Source organism: Platichthys flesus, chromosome 3 (genome assembly GCF_949316205.1).
Source record: "Platichthys flesus chromosome 3, fPlaFle2.1, whole genome shotgun sequence".
Taxonomy (NCBI): Eukaryota; Metazoa; Chordata; class Actinopteri; order Pleuronectiformes; family Pleuronectidae; genus Platichthys; species Platichthys flesus.
Window position 1 is genome coordinate 22463466 of NC_084947.1, and position 19912 is coordinate 22483377.

At 40.4% G+C, this 19912-nt stretch overlaps 2 protein-coding genes across 2 annotated transcripts; both read right to left on the reverse strand.

Annotated features, from left to right (window-relative positions):
- Positions 1–1121: 1121 nt before the first annotated feature.
- On the reverse strand, positions 1122–4796 carry ch25hl3 (cholesterol 25-hydroxylase like 3). Its single transcript, XM_062384707.1, has 2 exons — positions 4203–4796; positions 1122–2059 (listed from the first exon to the last, which is right to left on the reverse strand). The coding sequence occupies exons 1-2, from the start codon at positions 4640–4642 to the stop codon at positions 1708–1710; spliced, it is 792 nt and encodes a 263-aa protein (XP_062240691.1). The 5' UTR covers positions 4643–4796; the 3' UTR covers positions 1122–1707.
- A 4133-nt stretch (positions 4797–8929) lies between these two features.
- On the reverse strand, positions 8930–19912 carry erlin2 (ER lipid raft associated 2). The gene is made up of 12 exons (XM_062384706.1): positions 19809–19912; positions 18128–18235; positions 17401–17482; positions 15438–15484; positions 15116–15177; positions 14746–14871; positions 13380–13453; positions 12581–12639; positions 10249–10340; positions 10065–10154; positions 9722–9801; positions 8930–9643 (listed from the first exon to the last, which is right to left on the reverse strand). The coding sequence occupies exons 2-12, from the start codon at positions 18232–18234 to the stop codon at positions 9464–9466; spliced, it is 999 nt and encodes a 332-aa protein (XP_062240690.1). The 5' UTR covers position 18235; positions 19809–19912; the 3' UTR covers positions 8930–9463.

The following is a 19912-nucleotide window of genomic DNA, read 5'->3' on the forward strand; positions in this document are numbered from 1 at the left end:
AGTTGGAGCCTATGCTATTACCCTAAGAGCACACCTCACAGTCAGTGGATAAATTGGACGGCTCCCAATGTACAGCTTTTTAAAGTGTATCAAAATCCTGTAATGCTCCACCAACTTACATCATGACGTCGGCTGCGGGACGCCGACGTGCATCTTGCTGTGAACGTGTGTTTTGGTGTGTCATCCAAAGCTGCATGACTCGCCCTGACTCTGACGTCGGGTCTGTAATAAGCACTGATTGTTTCCGTTTTGGGTAACTTGTTTATCATTCATCTCTTAGTATCATCACCACCCCGTGCTCATTTCTTGTTCCGTCCTCATTTTCCCAGGGAAAGGCGCAGCTTGGTCATCAGCTGCTCCGTTATTTGATGATCAAAGCCAAATGCATAAACACCTTTGAACAGTTTGCTTCCCACTCCGGTGTTGCGCAACATCAGAAAAGCCCATTGTAAGAGTCAGTAATGAAAAACAGATGGTCAGTGTTGTTCACATGCTTATGCGGGCCAAGAACTAATATCCTCAAACTGATTCCTCAGCAAAAACAACATTCAACTGTCACTCTTCATTAAAAGTAATGACTTTAACTCACCACAGACCTCCAGAAAATATAGGATTAGTTATTGTATAGTCTGCTGCAAGTGAGGAATGGCTAATAAGTGATGTCTAATCATTGCTGAGGTGAAAACACTCTTTATCTCCCTGCAAGTATTGCAAGTAATGCATTTCGCTTCCCGTGGTGAATCATCTCACAGTAGTGAAGTGGAGGAGGTTACTGGACTTTTTGTGTGGCGGTGCAGTTAAAAAAAGGTTACAGCTCCCAATAGTGACTTAATGGCTACTCACCTCTGAACACGTGGTTTTTTAAGAAAGAAAACCCCCACATGGTTTTGATTACCAAACCAAATTCCAGTGGAACTCAGAGTATGGACGAGTACACACAGATCGCTCAGCATTCCAGCACTAAACAAGTCGAAACGTGAGACCAACAAGAATCTGATCTTTTTCAAATTTCTTGTTTAGAATAGGTGATTCACAAAAACACTTCAAAATCATCTGCTTGAATATGAAAGAATCTTTACAAAAACAATTATCATCCAGAAAATTAATAAATATTTTCAATAGTATCTATATACACATATTTATTGTTATTTTCTTACATTGTTGAGAGGTCCATTGAAATATTTAGATTTTGCACAAAATAAAGACTGACAAATGAAAGACTTATATCCAAATGTGTCAGTTATGAGCTGCCTTGGCCCATACAAACAATATGAAAGCCCACTAATCCATCCAAACACAAGTGTCATAAGAGCACATATGTTGCTCATTTGATCAATCTTTTTTTTATAGCTTCATTGTCTTGATTTGATCATGTCGCCGCTTTATCTTCTCACCACAAGCTGCATTCACTTGCTGTGGAACAAGCCAGATGTTCATCCGCATTGTCAGCATTCACACTTTGTGTATCACGCGCTGCCTGGGAACATGAGATTGGTCCACAAACATCGTGAAGTTATCAAGGAAAGATAGTGCAGTCCTTTATAAGGGAGCAAGTTTGTTGAAATGTAAAAACTTTACAGATGCATGATTATGTGTGCATTTGATCAGGGAAGAAAGATCGACAGAAGAAATCCTTCAATTCATGTTGGCCATTAACCCCCAAACTGCTGCATGTAGCAGTAACACCACTCTGGATTTATATGCCATTCATGAAATGTATGTGCCAAAGAGGTGGTCCCAGTGGGTAAAGTAGGGGGCGTAGTTGCCATTGTGTCGGCTGTGGTGGGCGTGGTGGAAGGGGGCTCCTCCCAGAAAGGGCAGCAGTCTGTGCAGAGCCCAGGGCAGATTGTAGCCACAGTGGTCTTCTACTGCCATCCAGCTGTTGAGGAGGTGAAAGAGGATTTCGCTCAGAGGGTGGCAGCCCACCATCCAGGCGCTGCTCAGAGCCAGCAGCAGCAGAGACAGCAGCTCAGTGGAGCTGGCATCCTGGGCTGCCAGGGCAAAGGGCACACGGTGCTGGTGGTGCAGCCGGTGGATGTTGCGGTAGAGCCAGGGAAACCTGATGAAACACACACACAAAGAGCCTTTAATTATCATGTTCACTTAGTTTCTCTGTGGTATTACGAAACCAAAAGCAAGTTTTACCACTTAAACGAGTATTACTACCAGCAGTACAAGACATTTACTTTTAAAGCAAAGTTCAGGTTCATAGGGAAAATCCTCACCCCTTGAATGTCGGGAGAGGCGTGGTCTAGTTGCAGAAACTTGGACTATGGGCAGAAAAGGTCTCTGGTTCGTCTCCACGGAGAGACAACAAAAAGAGGAACCTGGATTGATCTGCCCAAAAATCCAAGAGGATTCTCCCTACCCTGTCTAGTGCCCCTGAGCAAGGCACCTTACTCCCCCAACATCTGCTCCCTGGGCGCAGTGCATGGTCGCTCACTGCTCTGTGTGTCGTGCACCAGATGGGTCAAATGCAGAGGTTAAATGTCCCTACCTGCATGAGTGTGCCTGTGCATGTGTTTGGGATTAATAAATGCATCTTAATCTTAATCTTAATCTTGACGTCGGTATATATCGGCTTTCGTGCTTCACTTTTCACTGCACTTTTATTTTGTTTTATCTTTTCTATGCAACTTACTTGGCATGTTTGTGCAGAAGCTCCAGCAGTATCAATACAACCAATACATATGAGTAATCTCTTTTTTTACCTGATTGATGTTCAAAAGATGTGCAAAAACAATCTATGTTAGAGATTGGCTCTTGAAATAGGATCAATGTTATTTAATACAAATGCCTGCCTGTTGTTTGCCTATGTAATCCCAATTAATGTCATTAAGGTTAACCTTGTTCAACCTGTTGGAACAGAATAGTTTTTTTGAACCGCATAGTTCTTCGAGTGAACTCATCTTCATAAGCTGGAAAGAAGATGGATTTAAACCAATTATTTCAGGATAGAGAGGTAGAACATCCCACGGTAAATATCAGTCGATGTACTCACATCCTTTAATTAAGGGTTAAGTGTGTAAGATTAAGGTGAAAAGGATAAATCGGCAAACATGTAATGCAAAATAATCCTAGTGATGGTTTCACTAGTGTGTTTCGTCTAACTTGTACAAATTGATGTTTTCTTTATCCTTGAATGAGCCCTTTATATTTAAATACTTTATATTTACATCATGGGGGGGACTTCTCTACGGAGGCCACCATGTATTTTACAGTAGCCCAAACTGGACAAACTAAACACCTTTTGAGTTTTTATGACAACTAAGGGGTACCACAGGTTCTCCTTCATGTTTGGAAGGGGAGTGTGGGGGTGTTCAGCTGCAGCACGCAAATTCACTATTTGACGTCGCTACATCTTACACACGGACCCTTTAAATAAAAGTGGAAACTCTGTCGCACTCCACTACACAATGTGTGAGAGTGTGATAGAAAGAACGGAGCCTGAAGCAAAAAAAAGATCACAGATCAAGTTCAGTAAAGTTGGCAGATCAATATAATCTATATCAGCTGATCTGACATCGCTGAACCCCTTTATTCTTCTTCATCCTTATTCGCTTGCACACATCACGCAGAACCACGCACCACTGTCATGGCAGATTTATTTATTTAGAGCATCGGACTGATTCCCTCACATCAGTGGATCCTCACCTCCACTCTGAGATATTACTTGGAAAGTTTCTTCATTTCTTGTAAGTGATCTCCTGTGCGCTCTGTGCGCCTGGTGGCACATTCACGTTCACTGCAGTGACTTGATTATACACGCACAGTGTTAGAAGATATTATCAAACCATATTAATGACTCGGCTCCGTAATTTGCGGTCAGTTGTTTTATATATTTTTAAATTAAAAGGTTCGTGTGGAACCGAAATGTCGCACGAGCACAACTAAGCTGTTGGTGTTAATGTAAACGACGCAGACCTCGCGTCTGCGTCGCAACTCTACCGTTCTCCAAAACGTCCGTACGCATGGGTCAGAGTTTGCGTGGAAATACGCACATTATCCCGTCAATTTTGTTTTTATAAATCCCAACGTTTGCATGAGAAGTGGCGTGCACACGTTTCAGGCCCCGTTTTGTGCGCACACAACGGTTATAAATGAGACCCCTGGGGCGTACAATAAGAGCCTTTATACAGTAAAATGATAATGATATATAAACACATAAAATAAAATGCACTGAACAGGCGTGTGATGGTCACCTGTGCATGGTGAAGTGCCATATGAAGTAGAGCGAGTCAAACAGCAGTATACACGCGCAGACCTCCACGAAGAGCTGCCAGCAGGATGGGGCCAGCGCCGGTAACGCGGGGCTCCGCAGGGTCGTGAAGAGCACTGTGGCGGGCAGGATGGCGGTCAGGTATCGGTACAGCACGGTCCAAAAACAGCCCAACCACCGGCGGACAGACGGCGGCGGCCCCGAACCCGCGGAGATCCTCCAGGAACGGACCCGCCGACACACGCCGCCCAGCGTGTCCAGCGCCAGGAAAGGTGCGCAAAGGAGAAGGTGCGTGAGGAAGGCGCAGGACGCGGGCAGGTACGGAGAGAGCAGGATATCCTCCTGTCCAGCTCTCACACGCTCCCACAGGGGCTGCAGGACACGCGCCCACGCTTCCCCCTGCTCTGAGGACGATAGGTTCATCACTGGCTTCACTTTCTCACCTTCGCATCATGCGCTCTCCTCCGAACTTAGAAAAAGAGTCACTTGTTTCTTCTCTCAGAGAGAGCAGCTGTTATTATTTCTCTTCAGAGTATATTAAAGGGCCAACGAGTTATCTAATCCGTGAGCTTTCGCTCCACTTCTTCACAGAGAGAGAAAAGAGTCTGCTTGGGACTTTTTCCTTCGCTTTCTGAAGGAGGAGCCTACAACGACATGATGCATACGGATGTTAGGTGGCATTGTGTAACGTGCATCATTTGATCGGAAACTGTGGCAGGGGGCTAAATTCTGCGGCAAGTCATTTGCATTGATGTGTATACCCTGTGCGGGAAACGTGGGGGATTTCTGAGATGAATCTCTAATTAGAACAAGCAGTTTGCATCACTGGAAAAAACCTGATAACAAGTTTGGAAACGAGTGACATTTCATTTCCACACATTGTACATTGTTGTGGAATATGTATAGGATATCAATGAATCAATCCCATTTCAAGGAACAGCTTCCCATAAGGGTGCATATAACAAACTAACCGTTGTCTTGGGCACCATGCTCTGAGTATTGACGTGTGACAATACTCGTCCCTCGTTGTCGGAGTGGGATTGTAGAATTGCCACGACGATTCCCTCTCCCAGGACCGACAGAGGTGCAACAGATGACACGTGTAACTGTTAACATCAGCAAAATAACTGTACTTAAATATTGATAACAAGAAACAGTTGGTAATATAATGGAAAAGTGTTAATGCTTAAAGTATTTGTGCATAAGAAAATTTCCGATCGAGATGAAGGGAGTAGCAATGACAAATGAATTGAGGAGTAATGGTAGAGTATGTGGATCCACAATGTGGCCACAGCAGTGATCAGGGACACACACAAGGAATCAGAGGAAGCGGTCAAGTCAGTAACATGTATTGATGGCACATTCATTTGATAAAGAGGCAGAAGAGGAGAGAGATGTGTCATGTGTCCCCCTACATTCTAGACCTACAGCAGCATAACAATGAGCAGGTCCAAGACAGACCTGGACCAGCTCTAACTATACGTTTTATCAAAGAGGAAGGTTTAAAGCCGACTCTTAAATGTGGAGAGGGTGTCTGCCTCCGGAACAGAAACTAGAAGATGATTTCACAGGAGAGGAGCTTGATAGCTGAAAGCTCTGGCTCCTATCTGCTTTTAGAGACTTGAGGGACAACAAGTAAGCCTGAGTTCTTTGGAGTGCAGTGCTCTAGTAGAGTGATATGGTATTATGAGCTCTTTAATATATGATGGTGTCATAATATTAAGGGCCTTGTAAGTGAGGAGAAGAATTAAAAATTCTGGACAAGCTGCAGTCTTTAACAACTTACTGCTGGAGCCTGATAAGGAATTCTAAGTAAGTCAATTATGTGATTCAAGCAATCCATCCATCCACCCATCCATCTCTTTTCATATAAACACAAATATACATATCAACATCATGTATATGAATATATGTTGTTAGGTTTCCATTGGGATATGGCTCTTCTATCTCTCTGTCTATCTGACTGAACATTGTAACTCTTCAGTATCAACTTCAAAAATGACCCAGCATGAGTTTTAGGAGTTGTTTAGATATTCAACATTTTATTGGGTTCAAAACACACTTATTGTCTTTTATACAATTGTAATAATAAGAATAATCATCCTAGATCACAGTGCACTTTAAATATACATAACAAAAGTCTTCATAAGGCCAGTGAGTTCTCACACAATAACCCATGGTGCTTTATTATATAATGACAAAATCCCAATTGCACAAACTATTAAAATCAGTGCAAAAGCATTGGCCCTTCAAGTCATCATAATTCTAAATCAATCCAAGAAGAATTAAAATGACAGTCTTCACTTTGAGGGTTCACTAGACCAACTTTTGAGGAAATCAGCAGATTGGAGTGATTAAGAACATAATATCTGTTTCTAATAGGTTAAAGTGAATTCAGGAGAAAAGATTCTTAGCTTTATGTTAAAGACTCCGGGAAAAAAAGGACACCAATTTCCCTGGATCAGTTGTGAAACATGATGACTAAAACAAATGTGGTTCCAACTTCTTACTAAACATTGAGCAATGAAATGAGTGTGACGTTGACAGTGTGTTGCGTGGTTCTTTTTTTTTGGTGACTAACTTGCATTCTGTGCCACAACACAAAACTGACAATCAAACATGAACCTTTTTTCAACATTTGGACAAATTGTACAAAGTAAACAACAGGTTTTTTGGTCCTGATCATCTCAAGGTCTATGAAAAAGGTTTCAAGTGTCCACAGAGAATAATTGACTACTACAGATTAGGAATTACATACTATAGCTTTCTTCATCTAACATCCTACGAAGTCTTCCTCCTTTTGGATCGTGGGTCATGCTGCCGAAGGCTCAAAGAAAAATCTCTACTTGGAAACTACGTGTCCTGTAGAGATTCTTACATGACACACGCAATGCTTTCTATAATTATCCTTAAAAATTGCTAAATGGAGCGTTTGTTACATATCTATAGTTTGGTTATCAAACAAAATTACAAAATGCTGCTTCAACGTCACATCAACTCCTGATCCTGATGCAAAACATTAAACAAATAATTGCACAATCATCGTCTCCACTACAGGTTCAGTCTCACACTCAAAGTTGTCTAAACATCAACAGCAAAAATGTAATCGAAGTCAATTCAATAAGTTGTCAGTGCTGAAGAGAAATTTTACAAAAATATATAAAAACAAATGGAAACGATGTTGGTGGAGACAGTCACACAGTACATTCATCTTCCCTGTGATTTGTCGACAGTGACAGATCTGATTTGGGCCAGTATTTTTCAGCCTGTTCAGAATCCCAGAACATTATCCTAGCACCGTCAAAATTTAATCATTTTAAATATTGGTATCATAAAATGATCACTGACATCAACTAGGTTTCCTAAAAAAAGATTATCTAGATTTAAACAGTTCTTTTTGCATTTTTTCAACCCCTCCAAAGGTGGTGTTGATGGGGATGGAGAAAGAGTGGTAATCTGTATTGAAAGGAGTCAAAAGGATGGTGTCATTCAAATCACCTTTAAAAGAAAGCAAAAAGGGTTGAAACTGATCAAACTGTGTTTATCTGCTGTAACGTAAACTGCTAACTGTCTTACAAAACATAGTAGCAGCTTTGCTTTGGTTCCGAGGTCTAAAGTTGTCATTATGTCAGTGTCTTGTAAATCCTCAATCAATCCACTGGTTAGGGCAAATTCTGGTAACTGGGGCATTTTTTGCAACTTCGATTTCTGCGATTGATTCCAATATCTGTTTACACATTAGATCAACATAGATGTTTCTGAGCCAAGCTCAGAAAAAAGAAGAAATTTTAATAAGAAAATGTATATTATTCATGGGAATGTCAACAATGAGTTTTTTCATAAAGAATTCTATCTTAAATTATGAATCTCAAAAATTAATTAAATACATTCAAGGTGTATCACATAAAACAAAGAAAAGATTATTCATTCACCATTCTATTGGGGCTACTCAGGGAACATTGTCTTATTGATGATACATTTATTTCATTAACATTATTGTCAGAATCATATGTAATTGACCTTGTTATGCAATTCCATGGAGGAACTTCTGTGACATCATCCCCATGAAGTCATGTGATTTCGGTCACATGGTGTCCATGCTATTTTATAGTAAAAGTACTGTCGACTAGAATTTGTTAGAACATGAAATAAACAGACTGAAGATTATTTGTTTCCCACAGTACTCAAGTTCCCAGATTACCCAAATTCACGCCTACAATGCTGACTGTTTGTTTGAACAGCCCGTTAGCATCACATCATGTATGCAACCTTAAACTGCATATTAACTGAATCCGTTTTGACAGGGTTCTACTAATGTTATAAATTAGTTGGCGACATTAGAAAGTCAGCTGTTGTCCTCATTTCAACCAGCTGATGGCGCTCATGTTGGCGCTAGTTTGCCAACACGGCTACAGAAAAAAATATATGCTAAAAGTGTCTGTTTCAGCATGCTTTGAGCAGCATATCGACGGTAGTGTCAATGTGCTGTATACAATAATGTGATCAGCGTTGGAATTTAAACATTAAGCCCTGTCTCTTTAGACTGCACATCCTGTCACCTGACGCATTGAAAATCTCCTGCCGCAGTTTTCATGGGCGAAAGGCGTTCACATGGCGGTCTGAGTTCAGGTCTGAGAATGGCTTCAGAGGAATGAGGCTATTAGCAAATGGTCAATTCATGTAACAAGGACAATGCAGCGTAACAACAGGTAACAAATATCACTACTTTAATGCTAAATTAGAACACGTCACATGATGGATAACACAGTTTAACACACAAGCAGTGAGAGATTTCGGTTTGGTTGTAAGTCGGTACACTTGCCACATGGGCCAAATAAAGCTGTGCATAGGCTAAATTACTAAAATAAAAAGTTGCTGCGTTGGCTAATGTTAGTTTTACAGGGGCTTGTCATCCATGGGTGATGCTATATCATCTAGTTTTTCCCCCAGCTATATTATGGTTCTGATTAGATGGTGCCATTCCTAATCAGAACAAAGGGAATAGTTAAATATCTCCGGTGCTCTTCTCTGAGGAAGAGGAATTTTTATTTATAGTGATTTTTTCAACTTTCTAATGAACTTTTAACATGGCTTCTAGCAGTGATTCAGAGATATTTGAGAAATGCCGGCCCTTGTCAGCTGAACTTCTCTGAGTCAGAAGGTGAACCTGGCAGCCTGTGGGTCAGGCTACTGCCCTCCAACAGACAGTCCTCCACCCCCGGGTGGTCCTGTGCGTCCCACTACTTAATCCATGTCCAGGATCTGCTCAGCCATAATGTCCATGGCTGCAGAGACTTTCATGGAGCTCCCTGCAGAGCCAGAGTCCACAAACATCTGGGGTATGTCGTTCCCAAAGTAGATCTTACTGTTGGCTGCGATGGCCTTGTACTTCATTAGCTGCAGGTACTCTGGTGTTAACTTCATCTGTAAGAGTGGCAACACAATTCAAGTTACAAAAAAATCTGTTTAGTCTTTCCATTCCCTGATGTCCTTCCTCTTTACCTTATTGGCCTCGGCGGCTCTCTGAGCTGTATAGAAGTCTGCATCTGCCCTGGCTTTCATCCGGGCCAGAAAAGCCCCATCTAGAAATCACAAACAGTCAGTCACCAGGAGGTTTGTTTTGAAAGGTCCACAGTATTTTACAGGTCAAAAACTAAGAAAGATGGTTAAATAAACAAGTTCCATTTTAACAGCGGATTCTCTGGGGCCATATATCTGTTTGTCGGACACAAAAAGAGGGGGAGAGCTAAGTACTAACACATGTTGTAGTAATATCTGTGAACAAACTGAAGAGTAAAATCAGTGGTAAGCAATTGAGTACTTCTTCAAGTGACTGGAGACAAACCTTCAATTTGAGAAATCTTTTTCTCCGTTTCCTTCTCCATGACTTTCTGTTCAAACTTGATCTCTGCCACTTGTGCCAATTTCTCAGCCTCTGCATAACAAAAGAATTATGATCAAACTGTTTTTTCACGAAGCTCCATCGACAACATACCACACCAATTACAGTTTTCTCTGCTCTCTCTCACCTATCACAGCTTTGATCCTTTCGGTCTCTGCCTCCTTCTCCACAACCTTCTGTGTCTGTGCAGAGATCAACAGCTTGGTCTTCTCGCTCTCCCTGGAGTGATCAAAGCACACTTTACCATTAAAAGGTTTTCACTCGTTTCTCTGAATCCTCAGGGCTGTGTAGGCATGTGCAGAGCAGGCCTGATTAAAGCACACTTTACCATTAAAAGGTTTTCACTCGTTTCTCTGAATCCTCAGGGCTGTGTGGGCACGTGTAGAGCAGGCCTGATTAACATCTGCCCCACTCCCTAGAGGGCAGGACAATGTACACCTTTATCTTTACACCTTACTGCAGTGTTGGGTTTGGTCACATTATTCCAAATCCCTCTAGCTTTAACACACGTGCAGTGGTGTAATCATAGTTAGTATAACCAAACCTTCACTTTAGATTGAATGACCATAAATGTTTGCCTTTTGAGTCACTTGTTCAAATTAAGCAACATGTTGAATGCTGAGAGTAGTTCTTATACAAGTCATATTTGGAAACTGGTAAGAGGATGCTTGAGACAAAGACTCTGAATTTCCCTGCACGCCTGAGTAGCCAGAAGCATTTGTTGTTGTGTTTTATTTGGCTTCGGCTGCGGTGGATTTGGTTGTTTATACAGCTCGCCCTTTCCTTTTTTCTCAGGGGTAGGCACTATAATTGTTTTAGCTTAAAATTTGAACAAGTCTATGGACACGCCAGCAGTGTTCATAATTATCCATGTAATTATCAATGATCAGTTGTATATGCATTGAAATACTGATAGGCTTGTAGTCTAAAGATGTGCTTGCATATAAAACTATTTATCAACATTTTCGCACATCCTCCCACACCTATTTAAAATGTAACAGTAATGTTTATCCAGGACACATTAACACACTCACTTTGTACTTTTATCTGAGGTAGTTTTTTACTTATATTTGAATGAAATCTTTTTTAAGTAACAGTTGTCTTACTTGAGTGCACAGTACTGTTACACTTTCCACCGCACTGAAACATTTTCAATTACAGACAGTCCCACTTAATTAAAACAATCTAACTAGAGACTGAGAAGATGTGGCTTCTTTTTCCGGCACATGTTGTCGAATGCAATTTTAACTTGCAGACTGGATTAACTTTACCAACAGCTATGGTCATATTTCCACTTGCGCTTCCATGTCTGGAGGGCAGAGTAAGCAACACAAAGACCCAGACTGTCACACAGGCTGTAAAAACAAAAGTGAAAGTACTCTGAACCACTAATTGGAAAGGGAAAATAAAAGTATGCAAGTTAAAATATAGTATTTCCTCTGGATACTGGATCTCCTACACTTTGTCTTATAGAACAGATTCAGCACAGAGTACTTACTAAGATTTCCTACTGTGATGAAGCTTTGTTTGAAACTAAGTTGCAAGTCGTTTTGGATAAATGTGCCAAATTATGCAATATTTTTTCAGAGGATTAGTGAAATATTTAGAGTGATGATTAAGGAAGCTGCAACTCAGCCGAAGGTTAATAAGTGAATCCCCCTTTTGTCTCAGTTCATCACTTGACAGTGACATCCGTGTGATTCATCTATAACACTGACAGTTGCTCAACATGAGGAGGGAAAAGTTAAGGGCTGAGATGGGAGACAGTGAGTGTATATTTTGCAATTACTTGTCAGAGTGAACTTGGTGAAAGGAACATGCCTATTTTGGGCCAATCAGTGTATTCGTGCACATCTCCTAAAAGCTTACCTCAGGTTTCTTTGTAATTTCTATGTAAATGCTAATTTGTTTCTTTTTACTGTGGAATGTTCGTGGATAAACGACAGAGAGTATCTATGTAAAATTGACCCTGGGCATGTTTCTCTACAGTTGCAAACAGTTATGCTGATATGCTGTGCTTTGCAAAGTAAGGGAACTGTGCATGCCCAGCACAACACAATACAGAGTTGGACCCACTACAATTACACCATCAAATATACACACCTTAAGATAAGTTGGGACATGCCAGTTGCATAAACTAAAATAAAAACTGTTTGTTATATAACATTACATGTCTCATTGGAAGACCACTCTCCACAGTCTGTCTGATGCCTCACAGAGTTTCCCTGAATATGACTAGAACTTACTGTAAATCTATTTCTTCTTCAGATCAAATTTCCTGTGACCAGGCACATCCTGTTGGGCCATGAAGCCAAACTAGGAGCTCACTGACATGAAACAGCAGAGTGTTGCTTCTCTATGAGACTTGGCATGCGAGAGTTGGATGAACATATAAATATATAATACAGGCCTTCAGGGATTAGGGAACATTCCTTTTGGACAAAGACAAAAAAACTTACATGAGCTCATAGTTTCGCCGAATGCTCTCTGGGATGTTGGGCTTTGTCACGCGCACCGCCTGTTGACCACATGAGACATCAAAAGAGAAACTGAAGTAGTTCGACGGAGACAGCAGGGGCGTAATAAGAAACATGTCATTAAAAAAAAATGGGCAAGTTAGAAAAAACTGTTAGAGAGAAGCCCTGAGAAATAGACTCATTTTCAAACAGCCCCTGAACTGTAGGATAACTGGTTCTGCAGAGAGAGAAAAGAGCAATTGTTACTTCAAGTGATTCTGGAGATTTACAGGAATCATAATGCCGGAGAGATAAAGCCCAGTAAAACATTACATACCCACATATAAATGAGTGTGGGTGTAAAGATTCAACAGGAAGGGAACCACACCTTATCATAACTTTTGTCACAAAACAAAGTATTGCGTTCTTATGATGAATGCGCCAGGAGAGGTGCTGTAAAAGTAGGAATGTGTGTTTGTGCGTGCGTGCATGAATGGTTGAATGGCGAAACTGTACTATAAAGTGCTGGGGGGATTTTCCAGCCTAGTAAAGTGCTATACAAATACACACTGTTTACCACAATCAAGCCAATACTACACATTTCAATATTATGCAATACCCGATATAAAAAAGTCAAAACTGTGATATATACATGACCAAGAGCTCATTTGATAAATTCCTTAAATCAATAGTTAACTGCACTAACCAAGCTGTGTTTTTTTTTACATAAACTGGAACTGAGAAAGTCAATGTGAACAGTCTGAATAAATAAAAGTTGTTTTGACTGCAGGTCTCCCTGTACCTGTATGATGAGTCCAGGTGCCATGGATGTTAGATCCTCTTGTAGCGTCAACTTCAGGTTTTCATCAATTTGGTCTGAGGGGGAAAAGAGGGAGTAACTTAAAAAAAAAAACGGTATCACACAGCAGGTATTCCCCTTAGAGCTTCATTCAGACATAACAGTTTACATATGTTGCTTGTTCTACCTAGACACCTTCCCTAAACTCTTCCAGATATTTTTCTTCTGTTGTGAACCGTTTGACTCGGACATTCTCCTGCTGTGTTCCTCGTATGTGAAAGACAAACTGTAGATTGCCCAAAATGCACTTGTTTGGTCATTTTTCGTTTATGTCTGATAACAGATTTTAAGCTAATTGCTTTTGCTTCTTCAATAATATACCAAGAAGCCACTCATGGCTTTAAAAACAACAAATAACAATTCATGACTTAAACTAATCCAACTTCATTTAATTAACAAATCCCCCTCAGCAGGTTGAAAATGGCTCTTTCATATGTGGTTAAGTTTAATGATTTCATTAATAAAACAAATGTGTATTTAATGTCTCTCCGTATATTTCGCAATAGACTTTGGGCCTTTTCAGACCTGGTGTTAACCTTCGTCCGGAGAGATATGAACACTAGTAGTCAGCTATTATCTCATTGGTTAGTTAAGTTAACATCGCCCTATTCTAAAAGAAAGTGTGTAAAAATACTTATTGTGAATCAGTAGCATGTCAGAGAACAGTCCTTCAGATATGGTTACTATTTATGTAGTGAGACATCCTGACTGTAATTCTGGAGGGACTTTGCTGCTAATTAATGTAAGAAGTTACACACTGGTCTGAGTCAGGGTCTCAACACAATTAATCCGCATCTCAGAGAACCGTTACTGTCTGTGACCATTGAAAACTCTACTATTCATATAATTACTACATAGTCAAATGATCAGTGCAACAGTACTGTCCAATATATCAGTCAACTTCAGATATCTGGCCATCATTTGTCATGATTATTTCATTAGTGTTGAGATCAGAAGTAAAATTAACTTATTCAGAGAAGTGATCTGCAAATAAAAAAAATCCTACATTATTCGTCTGATAAATAATCCGTAAGTGCGTTTCTTTTTTTGACACTATGGTTGTGTCCGCACTCTGTTGACTGTTGTAAGATGGATAGATTTCCACACTCACATGTATTGTTTCAATAAATTCCATATGCATCGTAGCGGTTAATGAGACCTAAGTGGAAAACCCATAAATGCAGGGTGTTTTGTTCCCTGGGCCACAGAATGACTCCATGCTGTTCGTTGAATCTGTTTCCTGTGCAATAAAAGAACTGATAGTAGCGGTTGCAAATTAGTGGTGCAGTCTGTGGCGAACAACACTCACCAAACAGGCCGATGTAGACCTCCTGCAGCGAGTGAACACTGCAGAACTGGTTGAGCTCATGGTGCACCTTGTTGAAAATCAGAGCTTTATCGTAGTCTGCGGTGAAGTTCCTCACTATGTCGTACACTGCGGAGGGGAGAACAGGCATTCAAGCACGTCGGAAATTATAGCAAAAAAAACTGAACAAAGGGTTTTATTTGATTCTGTTGGAGCCAGCTGCAAAACAAAATGAAATTGAATGCGTCTGTAGGTGCCAAAGAAGTTATCTTAAGCTGCGTCTTACTGACTCAAAGTTGCACAATCCCAAGGAAAAACCTCATGGCCTTTAGAATGAATACACTGTTTGATGCTAGTGGCCTGTGGAGTTTACCTGCCGATGGAACGAGATAGTTCACCACTTCTATGCGGTCGAAGTAAATCATCACTCCTCCACTGAAAAAAGAAAAACGTAGAGACTTAACATTTGTTATTTGCGCTTTTATTCAAAACACTGAAATGTGATAAAAGGTGTTGCATGTTCACTCAGTGATGTCAGATGTTCAGACATGCACCGATGAACCTCTGACTCAGTTGGTTTCATTTTCTACCCAATGTCCTGTGTGGGAGTGTGTTTGTACAAGACGAATGCTGGCTATAATGCGTGTCTGTAACACATAGAATTCCACTTAAGTGAGTGAAAACTGCAAACGTACCCTGTGCCACATGGTACATTCTTCACCTCATCTGTCTGCAGCGTCGTCTGTGAAAATAAAGATTCACATTTAATGTATAACTTCCTGTCATAGAGTTTTTCTCACAATATCATCATCATCAATCTACTGATCTATCGAATAATTTGTGAAATCCCTGTGTGTCGGTCTTCCTGTGTGCCGGTGGAAGAAATGACTCAAGAACACTTCATCTCATCAGCTTCAAACTTGGAAAGTGTGTTGTGAAGGGCCCAAGTTAGTGCAGTGTCAAATCTGGTAGGATTTGGAAGTGCAATTTGCTCAATATAAATAAACTTTGAATTTACAGTCCACCAGCAGTGGTTGCTTAGACTCATCAGTGGAAATTATTTTGTCATTCACAACAGCAGCAAAAACCACTGATTCACTAAACTTTGAATAAGGCAGCAGGTCTTTATCTGCAGCAGCTTAATTACTGCAGGTCCCTTTTGCAGTTTCAGTGAGAAAAGCTACAACAAGCATCACCATAGGCAAAGTAAACAGACCATTAAAACTCGGCTCGGAACGTGAACTGCACAGGTTGTAAAAATACCTGACAATCCATCAACACTTTTTGAAATTAGACCATTCCACTCCTTTTATTGAAGAGTCGGATTTCAGTTGTGCATACAGTGTGGAAATCCAGACAACCTGAACATCACAACCTTGCCAAAGGCATGTTGTTTTGGTTCATCTGGGTTTTCGTGTGTTGGAGCAGCAGAGGAGAGCACACCTCAATTACAACTGTTGAGATAGGCCAGAGTGCCATCCCAGCTGATATCAGCTTTTTTAATATATAATAGCATCAGTGCACCCGCAGGCTTATTAGCCTATGAATAAACAATAAATAACAAGAAAATGCAGCAGAGAAGACATACAGTGGCACCATTCCACCATTCGACCACTACACCACAAGTTAAATTTTATACTGTAAGATCATGGTTGTAGGTATGCATCTTAGTGACTTTTGGCTAAATAAATAACATAATGTTGATGTTTTTTAACAACATCAGAAAGTCACATACATTTTATGTACATATTTTCAGTATCTGCCTCAAAATTCTGAAATTACTGTAATTTCAGTTCTTCTCACTTCCATTCTTCCTCCTGGAATCACTTTTTCTTTCATCTAGAATTGCAATCAGCTGTAAAAGGAAATGAAGTCTTCTGAGATTGTTTCACCTGTACAAATGATCAGTGCGTTCATCATTAAAGTGTCTAACCAGCTTATTAGTCTCCGTGCAAACTGTTCATATTGAAGAATAGACCATCTTTCTGTCAGTCTTAATAAATAGGACTCCCATATACAGATGATATGGTATGGCCTCCTCTTAACCTGTACCACATGCTTGCTCTTATTACTTTCCATGACTCTGAACATTTTTTTGTCAGCCTGTGATTGTCTTCACCATTTGAAGTCTGCTTATTCCCTGGACACAGTGGATGTTTCAAATATTCAATTAAATACGGCTGTCAAATAACTTAACCAGTAATACAATATTGAGACCATTCAGAAAGGATTCCAGGTAAAAGATACAGATGTTGTGTTCACACTTCTTTCTTGTCTTTTGTTTTATATTTTTACATCTCTCTTACACCACAATTAGCAGGTACGCAGATTTTTTATTGACAGTAAGACTGCAAAAAGATGATTGATTTCTTGAGTCATGTCCGACATCACGAATTGGAGCTGGAGACGATGAAAACCTGTGTCTACTGATGAATAATTTGACCCGGGACTGAATGTTGATTAAATGCATTCCCATTCAGGCAAAATTCCGATATTATCGAGTGTTAGTGAGTTTTTGGATAATTGGAAAAGTGGCTTAATTCTCACACGCACTCTGTTTGTGATATAAAGTACAGCCATTACTAGGTTGTGTCTGTGAACTGAAAATCTCAATAGGACTTAAGGCTATGAATATTAAACTTGTTTGACGTAACTCACCTGAACAGACTTGTAGGTTGTGATAAATGGAAGCATAAGATGGAAACCAGGGCCGCTGGTGATAGTCAGGAGAGCCCCTCCCCTGTCATACAGACAAACATATATACAAATCAAATGATCATTATAGGTCAGAGTGGGCTTCCGAACACCACAAGACAATTTCCTGCTGGAACTTCAGCTTGTAATCAAAGAAAACCCACTATATTGTGATTACTCATGTTAAGACGACAAGAGGGAGTTCAGTTTTACTTTCGTAATCATTATTAGCAACAGGAGTCATTTGCTCTCATTGTCCTTTTTCCTGCTGCAGAGAGCAAGTCAAGACATCACACATTCCACAACCTCTTCACCCTGTTTCATACTGCAAGAGATAAAGAATTTTCCCACAGGAATCTCTTTTCAAGATGAAGATTCATACTTTGCTTATCGACCGCACAATACGATGAGTCAATACAGACAACAGTGTCAGTCAGCACTGTCTCATGAAAACTCAGATTCTTACATCATGTCTGTGCAAGTGATAAGACTAAGATTACCGTCAAGCGACACAATCGTGAGTGATATTTAAGTCAACCTAAACATTCTAATATTTGCAGATCCTGCTGATTAAAAGGTAATTTTCTTAAGGGAAGGACTTCTGAAGAAGATGCTCCCTTCTTTAATGTCTCACTTTAACAGTAGCTCCCTCTATAGTCTCAGACCAAGATAAAAATAAAACAAGTCTCACCTGTAGTAAACTCCAGTGTGTCCCTCATCGATCTTATGTACGGAGGCCAAGAGTGCTGCTCCTCCAAGAGCAACAATAATTGAGAATATGGCACCCCACTGTGCCATCCTGACAAGCAGACAGAGGAGAGAGCATGTGGAAATCAACAGTTCGCCTTTTAGAGTTCTCACAGTGTCCCTCCTTTATCACAATGAAATGTTCAGACACTCTCCTCCTTACGTTAAATGACTGATAAACTGTCAATCCAACCAGAGGACCCACTCAGCAGCTCGTGCAGTACTAAAACAACTTTGGAGTTGGCATCTTGCTCACTGGTTTATCTCAGCTCATGCTTAGCCAGGCGTCAGCTGGGACTCAGTGACCTTGTCACACTTAAAGAGGATTATGGCTAAAGCGCGAAAACGTTCTTACTTCTCCTGCATATGTAAAATAAACACCTTGCTAAGGACTTGAAACAATATCTCAACTCCTGTATATATATATATAAAATAAATATATAAAAAGGTTTAATGTAGCTGGTCTGAGCAGAGGGAGTTGGAAGAGGAAATCTCAGCTCTGGTTAGAGAGTAAATATTTATCTAGCGGCTGGTGCTTCTGTGTTGTTCCTCATTATATATTAACCTTTCTTCAATGTGTGTTTGACTGTGTTCTGATTGTTTCCATTTAATTTATTGATGTTTGCTGACTCTCACAGATAGTCATTTTATTTTCTGTATATTAATACTGTATTTTCCAATTTTAGGCCATACTTAGGCCAAGGCTTTCTAATAAGCCCAATGGATTTTCTGCCTCCTTCTGCACCATATTTCATAATTATTTTTAAATTGATCTCTGTATTATTTTCATCTATGCTAAATATAAATCTAAATACAAATCTATGCCACTGGTCTGCAGCTTTTTCTTTCGACACTAAGTTGTCTTGTTTGGACAAACAAAATCGATTAAACTCACAATGAAATGAAAATGTGAGACAAAGTGATCAATTTTCATTTCTCACTGTATCATCAACACAGTGAGATTAACATCCTGAATGGGCAGACCGGGAGGAAGCGATGGTTTCTTCCTGGAAAAGCACCATGGGTAATTCAGTTTTAATAACTTGAACCATTTGACAGTGTCTTTCAGCCTCAACCGTTTAAGCTCCCAAGCTTTGGAGGACACTGCCTCCTCTGCGGCAACAGCTTTATAAAATGGTTTCAAGTTAAAACCGTAAACAATAACATCATCACAAATTTGCCGAATGAAAGATGCGAGTCTAAAGAATTGTATACAGACTCAAATGAATCAGATTATGACAAGTGTGTCTGACTTTATGGCAACTCAACTTTCAATATAAAAGTATATGCAGGGGATTCGGTTCAGAGAGCTTCAGGGCTAACAGTGTTAGCAGGACGCCAGTTACTCTGTGGCTGTGTTCTCTACGACTGAAGCCTCCTGTACCGGAGAAGCAGTTCCGATATGATATCAGTGACTTGGTGACTCAGCCTTCACCTCAGTGTCAGTGTCGAAACACAACACAAGGCCAAATACTGACTAACCTTTAATTCAAGTTAGCAAAACTCATGTTTGCGCCTCTCCTCTCCTGTTGACGTTCACCGGCCATATTAAAGCAGAGGGCTCGGGACAGAGATCTAGTTTAGACACACAGTGACTCATGTTCCGGATGCTCGGCGGCTCTTACCTGTAAATTAGAGATTAAACCGAGAACACAAACGAAGCAGGTACTTCAGGCACCCGCTACACTCTTCTTCTCCTCCTCCTCCTCCGAATCTTACTGTTCAACAT